At 42.1% G+C, this 14,473-nt stretch overlaps 1 protein-coding gene across 7 annotated transcripts in view; it reads left to right on the top strand.

Annotated features, from left to right (window-relative positions):
• Window positions 1-14,473, top strand: part of Vps13b (vacuolar protein sorting 13 homolog B) — a 756,023-nt gene that overhangs the window by 726,012 nt on the left and 15,538 nt on the right. For all 7 annotated transcript variants that reach the window (XM_046464889.2, XM_046464891.2, XM_046464888.2 and 4 more), the window contains 4 exons: window positions 3,621-3,739; window positions 7,646-8,451; window positions 12,046-12,222; window positions 14,094-14,264. In XM_046464889.2, coding sequence (XP_046320845.1) covers window positions 3,621-3,739; window positions 7,646-8,451; window positions 12,046-12,222; window positions 14,094-14,264 — 1,273 coding nt within the window. The remainder of the gene's footprint in view (window positions 1-3,620; window positions 3,740-7,645; window positions 8,452-12,045; window positions 12,223-14,093; window positions 14,265-14,473) is intronic.

Consider the following 14,473-nt stretch of genomic DNA (forward strand, 5'->3'; position numbering starts at 1 on the left):
ACTTAGGTACAGGTGTCAAACTGAGGAAGGGAATAGAAAGGTTAAAGAAGTGCTTCATGGAATAGGAATTCTTTAAACTGCATGTGAAAGATACACAGGACTTGTATGGGGGAAAGCATATTCTAGGCACCAGGAATGATGAATGGCAGACAAGGTTTACGTTAGAACAGTAGCCTGGCAGAGCTGGAAGATCTGATAACACCTGGGCTGTAGGGGAGGAATAAAAGGAAGAGGCAGAAATGACATTGTGGAGAGCCATCCTCACGCGTGACTGGGCGACTCCGGGTTTGGGTCTGAGGCTTCTGGCTGTGTCAGAACTTTCCCGGCCCTCTCCTGATGAGAAAACCCGTCCGTGTGGGGGGTGTGACTGACCACTGACCCTGACCTTGGAGTGCGGCCCCCCCTCAACCTTCATTGGATGAAATTCTCCCCTGAATTTCTTGTTCCCCAATAAAAGGCTACTTCCTGGCATGCTCGCTCTCTCTCTCTCCTGCTAGCCCCGAGTAATCCTTGCTGCCCTACGGGTGGTTCGAGGTTGGAGCCAGAGAGGGGAGCCATCTCGGACCTGGTCATAGAAAAAGGTAACTGAGTCTGTGTGTTTTATTTCGATCTCTGCTAGCTAACTTTTATGCCAAGAACCTCATTAATGAAACCAATGCGCAGGCCACATGGTGGAATTGGCGCCCACGAGGGGGGCATTCTAGATTAGCTAGATTGAGTGGGAGCATGCTATAAAGATAAGATAAAGGAAGTGGTGACAATTTAGAGTCACAAAAGTACCTGGAGATATTGAAGGAAAGAGACGTTAAATTAATTAAAATGGGAAATTCAACTTCTACGGATAAGGAAATGTATCTGACTATTTTAGACAGTATAATTAATCAGAAAGGAAAACAGATAAAGAAAGCTCAGTTATTACAATTCTTAAAGATTGTAGGTGAATATTGTCCTTGGTTTTATGACCAAGAGTCTCCAAATTTATCTACTTGAGAGAAATTAGGAAGAAAGTTACAAAAGGTTTATCTTTCTAATGAACTACCTGGAGGCATAGAAAGTATTCAGAAAACTTGGACACCTCTAGAAGTTTGTCTTTTTGAGTATATGGGCCAAAGTTTGTGGCCCCCTGAAGACCTGTTAAAAGGCATGCAGAGGGCTATTAAGTCTATTCAAATGGAAAATCCGCCTGAGGCTAAGTTAATTCCCTTTCCCTTAAGCCGTTTAAAAACAAAGACGCTAGGGGCCAAACCAAAAGTTAGGAATGTGACCTTAAACTTGCAAGACCAGGCTAGCCCGCAGGGAGATTATAGGGACGAATATCATAGAGAAGAAACCTCCAAAATCCTAGAAAGCCCTCTGGAAGAGGTAGAGGATCTTCCTGGAGAGGAGAATCCGGAAGAGATTCCTAGAGGGGCACAGAGTTCTTCTCAGCCACATGGCTTAGAAGCCCAGTTTCAAAATGGCGACAGCACAGAGTCTGACCATGAATCGCAGTCTGAGGGAGAAGAATCAGACATTGAAATTCAGGACTTACAGAGAAATCTTAACAGGCTGCGTTTAACACCGCCTGCCCAGGCTATTTGAATTCGGCCAATACCTGCTAAAAGGACAAAATTTAACAGGTACGCTGGATTAACAATGACTTTTCTTACCCCATTGCAGCGAGGTATTAAGAAAGCACAGGAAGATGGGGAGGATACTAGCGGTTTTCAACTTTTTCCAGTTTTTGAGCAAGTTAATGAGCAAGATCAGAGAGTTAGAGTTCATGCTGTAATCCCATTTAAAACCATTAAGGAACTAAAAAGTGAATGTGAGACATATGGTCCAAATTCGCCTTTTGTACAGAGTCTGATAGAAAATATTTGCTCACAGCCCCACGTTGGGCGCCAATTCCACCATGCGGCCTGCGCATTGGTTTCATTAATGAGGTTCTTGGCATAAAAGTTAGCTAGCAGAGATCGAAATAAAACACACAGACTCAGTTACCTTTTTCTATGACCAGGTCCGAGACGGCTCCCCTCTCTGGCTCCAACCTCAAACCACCTGTAGGGCAGCAAGGATTACTCAGGGCTAGCAGGAGAGAGAGTGAGCACGCCAGGGAGTAGCCTTTTATTGGGGAACAAGAAATTCAGGGGAGAATTCCATCCAATGAAGGTTGGGGGGGGGCCGCACTCCAAGGTCAGGGTCAGTGATTGGGCCCCCGGGGTCAGTGGTCAGTCACACCCCCACGGACGGGTTCTCTCATCAGGAGAGGGCCGGGAAAGTTCCGACACAGCCAGAAGCCTCAGACCCAAACCGGGAGTCGCCCAGTCACGCGTGAGGATGGCTCTCCACATGACATCCAGGTCCCCTGGATGCTGAATATGGGCAGGATTTCTGAGGGAGTCAAGAAAGAAGCCCAGTCACCCTGAAGTTGCTTCCAAACATCACACTCACTGTTAAAAATTTTAATGTTAAACTGACAAATGGAATCAGATTAAGGGTATAATTTTTCCTTAGACACTCTCTTAAATTCATAAAGAGGTAAGAAAGCAAGATAGCAAAGAATCATGTCTTAGGGCAAGAGATATGGTAACTAGAATACAGAATTCTCAAGAATCAAATAGGTAAAGAGCATACTAAGTTTCTGCTTCCAAGTGTAAGTCTGTGGTCTTGTGTATACTCTCTCCAGTATTGCTTCATGTGTGCAGAATTAGAATAGGTTCATTACTTGTCAAGCAAGCACTAGCTTTGTTCCTTCATCCAGGAATTGTCAGTCTTTCTTCCTTTATTTGCTGTCCTAACATTCATAAATGGCCTAGTCTTGAACTAAATTGGTATTGCAAATCATCAGAACCAACATTCCCAAGCACAAAGAAGTTCTTGCCCCAACCCTCAGGTAATACTGGCTGTGAACATGATGTCCTTGGAGTTGTTTTTCACATAGTGCTGTTCTGTTTTCAAATATTTATCCATTTAGGCAACATTGGTATTTAATGCTGAAAGGACATCAGTTCTGCTGGCCTGGTACCTGGCTTCTGAGATAGAACTTTTTTTAGGTCCACCTTCTCATGATAGAAAAATTCATTTTGACTCTAAACAAATTGACTTATCTAAAATTCTTTCTACAAGTTATTTGAGTACTTCAGGGGGCAGGGTTATGAATTGTCTTGTTGGTGTCTTAGGGGATACTGTTTGTGCCCAGCAAGGAAGGTGGGCACTCACTCCTGTAGTAGTAAGTGAACACTCACGTGCCTGAAAATGTTTTGCACATTGCATTTCAAGTCCAGAGTCTCAGGGTTTTTTCCAAAGAGATTCATATGTGTTCACAAAGCTGGCCCCATGGCTGCACTCCAGCTCATACAGGGTTATTTGCCAAATCCAAAGAAGCAGAGAATGAAGACACTCATGCCCCATCATCCGTCATTTTTTTTTCTGTGATCCTTACAGCTGGATATTGAAAAATCTGGAATTGATTTTTGTTTTCATTTTAAGTCAGCTGAATTGCCTGTACACATGAATATAAAGAAATATAACCAGGAAGTGTTTGTGGTATTGAATCAGAATTTGAGACATTTGAAGTCAGCCATTTCAGTAGTGTTCTTACTTCTTTTTAATCAGATTCTGAATATTCTTTTTTGCAGGTTGTGTTCCTCACTGGCTTTGGCTATGTGTATGTGGATGTTTTCCATCAGTGTAGCACAGTCTTCATCACTGTGGCCCCAGAAGGAAAAGCAGGATCTATTTTAACCAACACCAACAGGTAGGCCTCATAATTTTCCTAGTAATAGAACAGTAAGCTTTCCCTTTATAAAGTTGTAAATCTGTTATTTAACCATTCTTTCTCATCCCCATATACTCTGAAAACTTTGGATTAATTTTTGTGTAATCTATAAGTTAGAGATAGTAATTACCACTCACTCTCTATAATAGGTAGCAATATCATTCTTGGGTCCTCCTTCCAGTTCTTCTGTGATAAGTATAACAAACTAATTTACAAACTGAGACATGTGTCTCAGAATTATACCATTATTGTTAGTGTGAAATATAAGTTAACGTTTCTATGTTCACATGACGGCTTAGTAATCAGCCTTAGCAAGTAGAGCTACATCAAATGTAAATATACCACAAATTAAAATTTAAAAAAAATAGTAAGAACAACCATACAGTTATAAGGTTCAATATTGCCCTCTTCTAGTTTTTTTTTTTTAATATTTATTTTTAGTTGGACACAATACCTTTATTTCATTTGTTTATTTTTATTGGTACTGAGGATCAAACCCAGGGGCTCGCACATGCTAGATGAGTGCTCTACCACTGAGCCACAACCCCAGCCCCCTCTTCTAGTTTTTTAACCATTAGAGTAAAGGTATGTTTGTAAAATAATATATTCAAGAGTTATTTCAGTTTGTTTCTTTTTTCTCTTTCAATGTGTTTAGGATATCCATTTAAAACACACACAAGTAAATAAATAAATATACCTCTTAGAGCCACAGTTTTGACCTGAGTGTTGCCATCAGGTTTTAAAAACATGAAATAGGCAAAGGATTGATATCCTAATTTAAACGAACTCAATCGAGGTATGGTGGCACATGCCTGTAATCCCAGGAGGCAGGAGGATCGTGAGTTTAAAGCTAGCCTCAGCAACTTAGCAAGGCCTTTAGTAACTTAGCAAGACCCTGTCTGTAAATAAAAAAAAATTTTAAAGGGTGTGGGGGAGGCCTGAGAATGTGCTTACTGGTTGAGCACCCCTTGGTTTGATTCCAAGCCATATAATATCCCAAAAATTTTAAAAATAAGTCAAAGAACTCATATACTTCAAGAGGAATAATACAAAGATAACCCCTTCTTTCAAAAACTTAATTAAAGGCCAAAGATATGAACAGAAAATCTAAATCTGAGAGGAGGAAATATAAGTAATCAAAGGAATAGAAGCTTAAATAAGATATTATTTATCAAATTAACAATGGTGATCCAATGATAATCCATAAGTCTGGAGGAAATGTAAATTGGTGCCATTTCCTGGAAAGCACTTTAGCAATATATATTGAGTTTTAAAATGCCTTTGTCTTAAAAATTGCACTTTTAAGTGTTAAGGAAATAAAGAAGTAGGGAAAGATAAACAGAGAGTTGTTTATTATATTGCTAAATATAATGGCAAAATATTCAGGGTACAAATGTCCATCAGTAGGGAAATAGATGATACATAAATGTACCACAAATAGTACATCACAAAAAATAAGTGTTATAGAATTTTAATGAACTAGATAATGCTTTACTTTTGGTTATATATAATATATATATACATAATATAATCAAAATATATATTATAATATATATATAATATAACCAAAAGTGAAGCAGGCTAAACATAATATTAAAGATATAAATATCCTGGTTATGTGTTATCTGTACATATAGACACATACATATATTATGTATATACACATATTTTCATATTTGTATATAGATATATAAAATAAAAATTGAAATAAGACTGAAAGAAAAAGAAATAATCAAAATTGTTAATGTATGTGGGGTTGTAAGTTATTTAATAAATTCTGTATTTTAACTTTCTGTAATAGCATTTATTTATTTTATCATCATAAGATTAATTTAAATTAGAATGTGAAGTAATAACGTTAACTTGCACACTTTCATTTAAAGCCCTTTTTTATAAAAAAAAGTTCTGCACTTCTCATGATGGCTAAGAACTCATTCATTTGGATGCTGCTGATTTGAATTTATAGTATTTCAAACAATATTAGAATGTTTATTTGCCCAAAAGTGTTTTTAAAAAGAATTTTTAATTGTATAGCCCACATTTCAAACCTACACAGCAATTTTAGAGACATTTTATTTACAGCATAAATAATAACAATAACTACAACCTATATATTTGGTGGTAGAAATAAAAACAGTCCAATTAACTACTTACACTTACTTGATTCATTTATTCAACAAATATTTTTAAGTGCCTTCTGGATGACAGTTGCTGTTCTAGGGTTAAGGATCATCAATTAATAAAAAGTCCAAAACCCCTGCATTTGAGATTATATTCTCATAGGTTTAGAATGGGGAGGTACAGAAAATAAATATAACTTGTTTGTAGGTTTATAGGCCCTACGTGTCTATAGTATTTTAAAAAAGGCGAAAGATTTATACGATCTGAAGAGAAACCAGAGTATCTATAGTATTTTATTACCTCCTAGTTAGTACATTTAAATTACTAATCCACCAAATGGATTAATCCACTGATGGTGTCAAAGCCCTAAGGATCCAATCATTGCCTAAAAGTTCCATTTTATAGTATTTCAAACAATATTATAATGTTTATTTGCCCAAAAGTGTTTGCCATACTGGGGACCAATTTGGGGGCAAGATTCCAGATCCAAGCCATAATATACAGGATGTCTCGAAACGTTTTGGTCTGAACAGCTGGTAGGATGTGGTTACCATTGACTAAGATGGGAAAGACTGTATGTAGGTTGAGGGATAAGATCAGGAATTTGATTACAGATAGGGCAAGTTGAATATCATTCAGCCATCTAAACCACTATATGGATAGGCTATTAAATATACAGGATTGGAGTTTCAGGAGGAGCTCTTGGCAGCAGCATATGAGTGGTATTTCAAGTCATGAGATTAGTCATAAACTCCCCAAGGAGGTCAGCGGAGGTGGGGAAGAGAAGAGGATTGTGAGCTGAGCACCATCACTTTAAAAGAACTGGGAAAAGATTTGCACAGCTAACTGAGGAGGAGTAAACAGAGAAGGAGAAGATCTGAGAAAATATATGCAAAGAAAGTGTGTCTAGGAGGAGGGAGTTACCAACAATGTCACATACCATTAGCAACTTGCATAAGCACACAATTGAAAGTCTATCATTTGCTTTAGCCAAATGGAGGTCACTGGAAGCCTTGACAAGAGTTGTTCTGTCCGATTGGTGGGGACAAAAGCCTACCTGTAGGAAGCTTTAGAGAGAAAGCAAGGAGAGGAATAGGAAAGAATGCATATAGGAAACGCTTTGGAGTCTTTGTATAAAAGGGGTCATAAAATTGAATGGTAGAGGTGTTTTCTAAGAGAAGAGAACTAACCACACACTGATAAGCTTCTATTATCTAGGGAAAAGATGTTGTAGGACAGGGCTGTGTCACTGGAGTGATGGCCTTGAACAGGCGAGTGCAGAGGGTCATGCTGCACTTGGAGGGCCCTCCAGAAGAAGCACAAATGGTTCCCTTCCAGAAAGCAAGCAGGGGAAGGGCGCTGGCAGGGGCAGTTAGAGGTAGGCTTCTTGTTGAACTTTCTTCTGCTAGCCTTGCATTTTCAACTTAAAGGGTCTTAGTTATTTATCTTTGTGCCTTGTGATCATCATGACAGAGAATTAGTGCACAAAAACTAGAGGGACTTGGGAGGAAAATCTGGTGTTGATAAGGGAAACACACACAGAAACATGACAGGAACTTGTAATAATCCCATTGGGAACATTTCCCAATACTGTTCGACTGTGGCTGGCTCTGTCCAGACACGATGTACTGAAAGTTGAGTTCTTGTTTGTTTCTTATGAGAATCTGATGTCCCATCAGGAGTTGTTTAATAAGGCACTATCATTTAAAAAGAAACATGAAAGAAAGAAAAGGGGGCTAATGTCCTTTATTCTTTCTCCTCTAGAACTCTGGAGAAGACCATTACCTTTAGAATGTTCATCACCCAGTTGAGCCTGGCAGTATCGGATGATCTCACCCACCACAGAGCATCATCTGAACTCCTGAGGCTCACACTGGACAATGTTTTTCTGCACATGGCTCCTGTGGCTGGCATTCTTCCGGGGGAGGAGCCTGCTGCCGCTCTCTTTCAGCTTCACTGTGTGGAGGTGTATTGTGGGGATCTGCAGTTGGACAACCAGCTCTATAACAAGTCCAACTTCCACTTTGCTGTCTTGATCTGCCAGGGAGAAAAAACAGAACCTACTCAGTGTTCCAAAGGGCAGAGTCTCCTTGCCTCCAGCAGAGATCTGGAAGAATACAAGGAGAACTGCTTTATCAAGGTCCGCGTCACCTTAACTGAGGGCAAGAGTGTCCCACTGGATGTCAACGAGTTCAGCTTTGAATTGAAACCTGCCCGATTATATGTGGAAGACACATTTGTATACTACATCAAAACCTTGTTTGATACTTACCTTCCTCACAGCAGGCTGGCTGGTCACCCCCCACAGCTCTCTGGGGGAAAGCAGGTGCTACCTCTGCAAGTGAGACAACACGCCAGGGCTTTGGTGAATCCAGTGAAGTTACGGAGACTGGTGATCCAGCCAGTGAATCTGCTTGTCAGCATCCATGCATCTCTCAAGCTATACATAGCCTCTGACCACACTCCACTCTCCTTCTCTGTGTTTGAAAGAGGACCCATCTTCACCACTGCGAGACAGCTTGTGCATGCCCTGGCAATGCACTATGCTGCTGGTGCCCTCTTTAGAGCAGGTAAGGACACAGCAGATGAGGGTCTGTGATGACAATGACATGCTCTGGGGTAGTGGTTGAGCAATCAGTGAGAGGTGGAACATGTGGGCAGTTAAATATGCATCCAAACCTAGACTCTGCTGCTTTTAGATGTAAGGCCTTGGGCAAGTTATTGAACCTCCCCAAGTCTCAGTGTCCTCATCTATGTAGTGGGTTTTAAGATTTTTGTGAAGACCACATGAAAGTATGTAAAGTACCCAACATTTGGCTTGGCACTTAATGAACACTCAAGCAATAATGGCTGTAATATTTTTGCTATTATATGATGTAGAATTTAACTCAATTTAGCAAAAACTTTTTAGCAACATGCAGTCACAAGACCCTTTTTAGCATGTTAATGCAGCCAGGAAAACTAGCCCAGGCCCTCTGCTCCTGGGCCTAAAAGAAATCCAGTACTTGGTGATTAGTTTTCTTCATTTCTATTCATGAATACCTGGAGGTGAGAAATTCAGAGGATTTCTGTGCTAAGATGCACAAAGAGCCCCCTGCCTGCTCTGTGCCATGCTGCCTGTCTAGACGGATTGCAAAGAGAAGGCTGTCAGTGTCTCAGCCCCTCTATAGACCCAACTCCAAAAAGGAAGAATGGCCATTGCTCATCCTGACCACCCTCTAGTGCCAGGCAGGTGGCCTCCGGTAAGCCAGAGGTTGCCGTTTCTCAGGGGCTCAGTGGGAGAGGTAAGGCTTCCCTTTTCAGTCTGGCTGGAAAAGTCTGCAAGGAGTGGTTTGATATGTGTACAAAAATCTTATATGGGCAGTACTGTGCACCAAAGATTGAGTGTTGGGAACCATGTGGTGTCAGAATACTTTATAGTAATCAGCATCAAAGCCTGTGTTCCTGAGCCAAGTTCACTCTAAAGTAGTTTATTTGATAGTCTGTCTCCTCATGGCCCCAGGAATTCAAGCAGAGCACCATCCCAGGTCGGCATCATCAGCCTTCTCCAGGAAAGAACATAGAAGTCTAACTTTCTGAAAGTGACAAAGGAGAGAACATCTCTCCTACCCTCTTTGTGACCATGTACTTGGTTAATGCATTCCCATAGAAGTATCAGATTGTAGCAATAAAAGGCCCATGTTATCACTGTGAGATGCCAGTAACCAGCCATGTTGGTAAGATTACATTTTCCTGCAATGAAAGTCCTAGAGTTAAGAGAGCTATCCAGACTCCTTTATAAAAGAAAACGACAAGATCAGGGAGAAGGCCCTGCCAGACCTGTTGTTTTGAGAGCTTGCACAACAATGAAGAAAATGTTTTCCTCTTGCTAAGAAGTCATTTAAAAATAAGCAGTTAACATTTCAAATTTAATAGATGGGTATATTTACAAACCATTCCAGAAACATACCCTTTCAGGCAACTTTTCTTTTAACATGAGAAGCAGACATGTAGGTTACTGAGCTCTGATCTGAGGCCAGGGGAGGAGTAAGACTCTGTGTGGTCACTGGGTGATGCCAAGGTGCGGGAAGCACCCATCTGTTAATGAGCTGGAGGAGAAACCCCACCTGTGGCCCCAAGTAACCATGGCCCCTGCAGCTTGTGTGCTAAAAGTGATCTCTTCGTTTTGTTTTTAATGAGGTTTCACAAGAACATTCTGTTTGTAGTTTCTGTAATCACCTAAAAATCCTTTTGCTGTCCCAATCTCACTGTATACCAAGACAAGAAATTCTAATACAGAGAGCCAAGTTTTTAGAGCCTATTGGAAACTCTGTCACTAAAAATCTATGGATTATCTGAAAGCAAACAGTGATCCAAGGAGTAGGATATGGACAGATGGCCAGAGGTGCCAAGCCTCTGGCCAGGTAGAGAAGTCTTGAAGAGATTGGGCCAGCAGGGCGAGGGCTGGCCTGGGAGCGAGCACATTGTATCTCACTTGGGTCAGCTTTCATCCACTGGACTGGAGGAGAAGGTTCCTGGCCACAGTGGTAAAAAACACCCTGACCTCATTTCTAGGGAAGTTTGTGGAGTCATTTGAAGAGTTTTTAAAAATAAGTAAATGGTAATTTGAAGTGAGTAACCCTATTTGAAAGAAAGAATGTGGGCTTGAGAATTTCCTGAGGTCCCTGTCTACCTCCAAGTCTCAATTTCATGGGAAGCCAGACAGACTCCCTTTGTCGACCAAATTTCCAAACAACTATGCAAAAGATAAGCTGGGCCCTCTGTATCTGCACGTTCTGCATCTTCAGATTCAACCAACTACCAATCAAAAGTATTTGAAAAAAGAATTGTACTTGTACTGAACATGTATATACTTTTTCCTCATCAGTATTTCCTATAAAATATGGCATGAGTCTTTGACATAGCTTTTACATTTATTATTAGGTATAATAAGTAATCTAGAGATGATTTAAAGTTTACAGGATAATGTGTACAGGTTACATGTGAATATTATGCCATTTTATATAAGAAACTTGAGCATCTTGTTATCTTTGGGGGACCTAAAACCAACCCTTTATGGATACCAAGGGACAACAATGTTTGCTTTTGGATGAAAATAATTAAAAGGAATATCCTTGGGTACTTTCTGCACTTTTCTGGCCAAAGCAGTTACTACTGAGATGTACCTCTGGTCCACAAATAGCCTTCCACCACTCATACCTTCCAGATACTCTCAGACCTGTTACTTAACTGAGGATCTGTCACAATGCTGTCCTCCAAAGGCTTACTGTTGAGGGAGGGTGCTCCCACGTGGCTCTTTAATCCCACACCCTTCCCACAAAAGGGGCCCAGCACCAGCCTGGGGGGCTGGCAATGTGTTCCTGGAGGAAGTTGCCTTTCAGATTCCGCCTCCCCTTGGCCCTTGGCCCACTCCTGCCCCTGTAGTTTTCTGGGCTCAGAGTCCCGCATCCCCACCCCAGGCAGAAGGGGAAGGTCAGTCTCTGCCAGACCTGCACCACAGCCTCATTCCCATGAGGCAGCCATGGCCAGGCTGAGCTTAAGTAGGTAACAGGATCCAAAACTACCCCCTGGGACATCAACTGGGAACACTTGCTAACCTAATCAGTATGTCCCTGTTGCTGATGTTTATACAACCAAAGCTGGGGTTGAAGGGGAGATGTTTGTCTGGCTCTAATCCTGCTCTGAAGGGAAGCACTCAACTTGGTAGGATTGGGAAAAATTAAAAATAACTCCTCTATCCTTGTCAAAAGTTTGTGTCCCCTTTACAGCACCCCATTTAGCATCTGGCCTCTCCCCCTGCCCTGTGCAGTTCAGGAGGAACTTCCCCGCCTGGGAGCACCTGCAGCCCAAAGCGCAGGCCGGCTGGAGGGAGCCCCCTGCACATGGATCCCTTTTACGGGAGTCCAGGAGGCTCAGGCAAGGAAGTCATATTAAAGCCATTTGTGAGGCTGCCAGAGGATCACTTTGATTTATAAAGTATGAAAGTTCACCATTTATGAATTCACAGTGAATGAGTTATTTCCCATATTTTGCTCCAAAGAAGCTTATTACACTCTCAATTCTAGTGTGAAAAATGAATTGCTGGGAAAATGGGCCACTTTTTCACAAATGTTGAAAGTGCGGTAGTCGAGGTTTCAGTAACCCCTTCCTTTGGTCTGTTGCAGGCTGGGTGGTGGGGTCTCTGGAGATCCTTGGCAGCCCAGCAAGCTTGGTGAGGAGCGTGGGGAATGGGATCGCTGACTTCTTCAGACTTCCATATGAGGGACTGACCCGAGGCCCAGGAGCTTTCGTGAGTGGAGTTTCCCGAGGGACAACATCATTCGTGAAGCACATTTCCAAAGGTAGCTCTCAGTTCCTTGTGATAATGCCTTTATCTCATTCCTTCCTTATCCTACTTTTGTGAAGACCACGTTGAAGGTGTAAATGTGCTCACATCGCCTCTAGCTTGTTTGGTTTGTTAGCTTGCAGTGAAATGCTGGATTTGTAACAAAGTTCATATATAATGTCTTAGGTTTTAAACAGATCACTGCTTGCCTGCAGTGTGTGAAAATGTTTCAGAAACTTCAGAATCTTAAACCTCCCTTTGGGAAAACAAGGATTGGCTCAACTGTTATTCCGTGTGATGAATGCAGAAATATTAAAGGTGTTCAGGATTTCTGCTAAACATCAGAAATCCTACACTGTGTTGCCTCATCGTGTTTTTTTTAAATGTAGATACAGTTGTCATAACTTTCTTAAGGTTATGGATGCATTTTGACATGGAAGCCGATTTGGAGGCGAAGCAGCCAACTTTTCTCTAGCATGATACGTAAACAGTGCCATCTTGTGGCCCAAGTAGTTTCTGGGCACACAGGCCAGACTGCTGACCATAAAGAGGAGAGTGTTTTCATATTATCCGTGAGTTTGCTTGATGATATTTTGGTCAGGTTGGCAGTGGCTCGGGAACTAACAAGAGCCATCTGAGTCCCCTTTTCTTCTCAGCAGGAGGCAGAGAAAACAGGGCAAAGGCCTTCTTCCCCATAAAAGACATTTTACTGTAGACAGTGCCACAATCCTGTCATGAGTGGGCAGGTTGTGGAAGTCTCTAGAAGGCCTCAAAAGAAGATTTGAACTTGAAATATGAGAATCCAAATCCATTGAGGGCGGGGGCCCGAGGTAGTGGATAAGAAAACAGCAAGAGCAATAAGAACAAGTTCCTTGGACAGTGAAGAGGACCACTGCCCGGCCCAGGATCTTTGGGAGGCATGGGAACAGAGCTGCCCTCACCAGATGAGCCTGGTGGGGTGGGGGAGTTCTTCTGACACTGTGATCTCTGTTGTTCTAATTATAAAATATGACAACCAACACCAGATAAATTGACCTTCTGCGATAATTGAGGCAAACTTACTCACTAAATGTATTTTTACTCTTTTTCTCCTGCAGAATCTGTTTGGTTCGTTGGTGTATGTGTGTTTCTTTTCAGATCACTAGAAAAAATGTGGCTGCAAAATGACATCTGCCATGTCTTCTCCAGACTAGAAGCCTGTCCTACAGTTAGTTAGTTGAGATATATGCGCACTTGCTAGAGGGGTTAGGACTGTTTGAGCAAGAGGCTGAAGTCGCCATTCTTAGGACAACCAGAGTGAAGCTCCCTTCACTGCTCTCACTTGTTTTGGGTTAATATTTGGGATATTAAAATTGCCTGCGTTCTCTGTGGCACAGTAACTATTTACTCAGAATGTCAAATGATAAACTGTAGTGTTTCCCTTTATTAAGACTGAAGTAATGAGGAGGAGATAAATTGCATTCCTAAATGAAAATATTTCTTTGTAATCTATCTAAAATACAGCAACATAACCTTAACCTTTAACATCAGAGCAGGCAAATTTTAGCCTTCAAAACGGAGCTTCATCGGGGACTTCAGAACTGCTTTGCCAAGTCTTGACAATCAGGTGATAGGATGGATCTCAAACTCTAGCCTGTCATACTCAACCCCCTTGAAGAGTGCCGTTGCCCTCCTGGACAGATGTTAATCCTTACCTCGTTTTCTTAAAACTTATACTTCACATGGCCCAGAAAGGAAGCAGTGTCATTCCCCACTGGGCATGTCCAGGAAGGACACAAATGCTGCCACTGCCCCTCTCACTCCCCCACAGCAGACCTCCAGGGCCTCCGCTCTGGAATCCAGTATGCATGTGACAAAGAGGACAACCCTGTGCTCTTGTGCCCTCAGGTACCCTCACATCCATCACCAACCTGGCCACCAGCCTGGCCCGGAACATGGACCGGCTCTCGCTGGATGAGGAGCACTACAACCGGCAGGAGGAGTGGCGGCGGCAACTGCCTGAGAGCCTGGGCGAGGGGCTGCGACAGGGCCTGTCCCGGCTGGGCATCAGCCTGCTTGGTAAGGGCTGGGCCACTCCCATCCAGTGCAGTTCTCCAAGATTGGCTGCTTTGCCTCCTCCCTGGGGATGGCTATGAAGTTCACCTCCTTTCTGTAGCCAAAGCTGAGGCTCAGAAAGGATAATACACTTGTCCTGGTGCCCACAGTGCCTCTGTGTTCATGTAGAACAGAACCCCATTTTCAGAGCCATCACATGGTCATGACAGGCC

The sequence above is a fragment of the Marmota monax genome, unplaced genomic scaffold, assembly GCF_021218885.2.
Source record: "Marmota monax isolate L192 unplaced genomic scaffold, Marmota_monax_Labrador192_F-V1.1 WCK01_AAM20220418_F8-fsc00003, whole genome shotgun sequence".
Lineage (NCBI taxonomy): Eukaryota > Metazoa > Chordata > Mammalia > Rodentia > Sciuridae > Marmota > Marmota monax.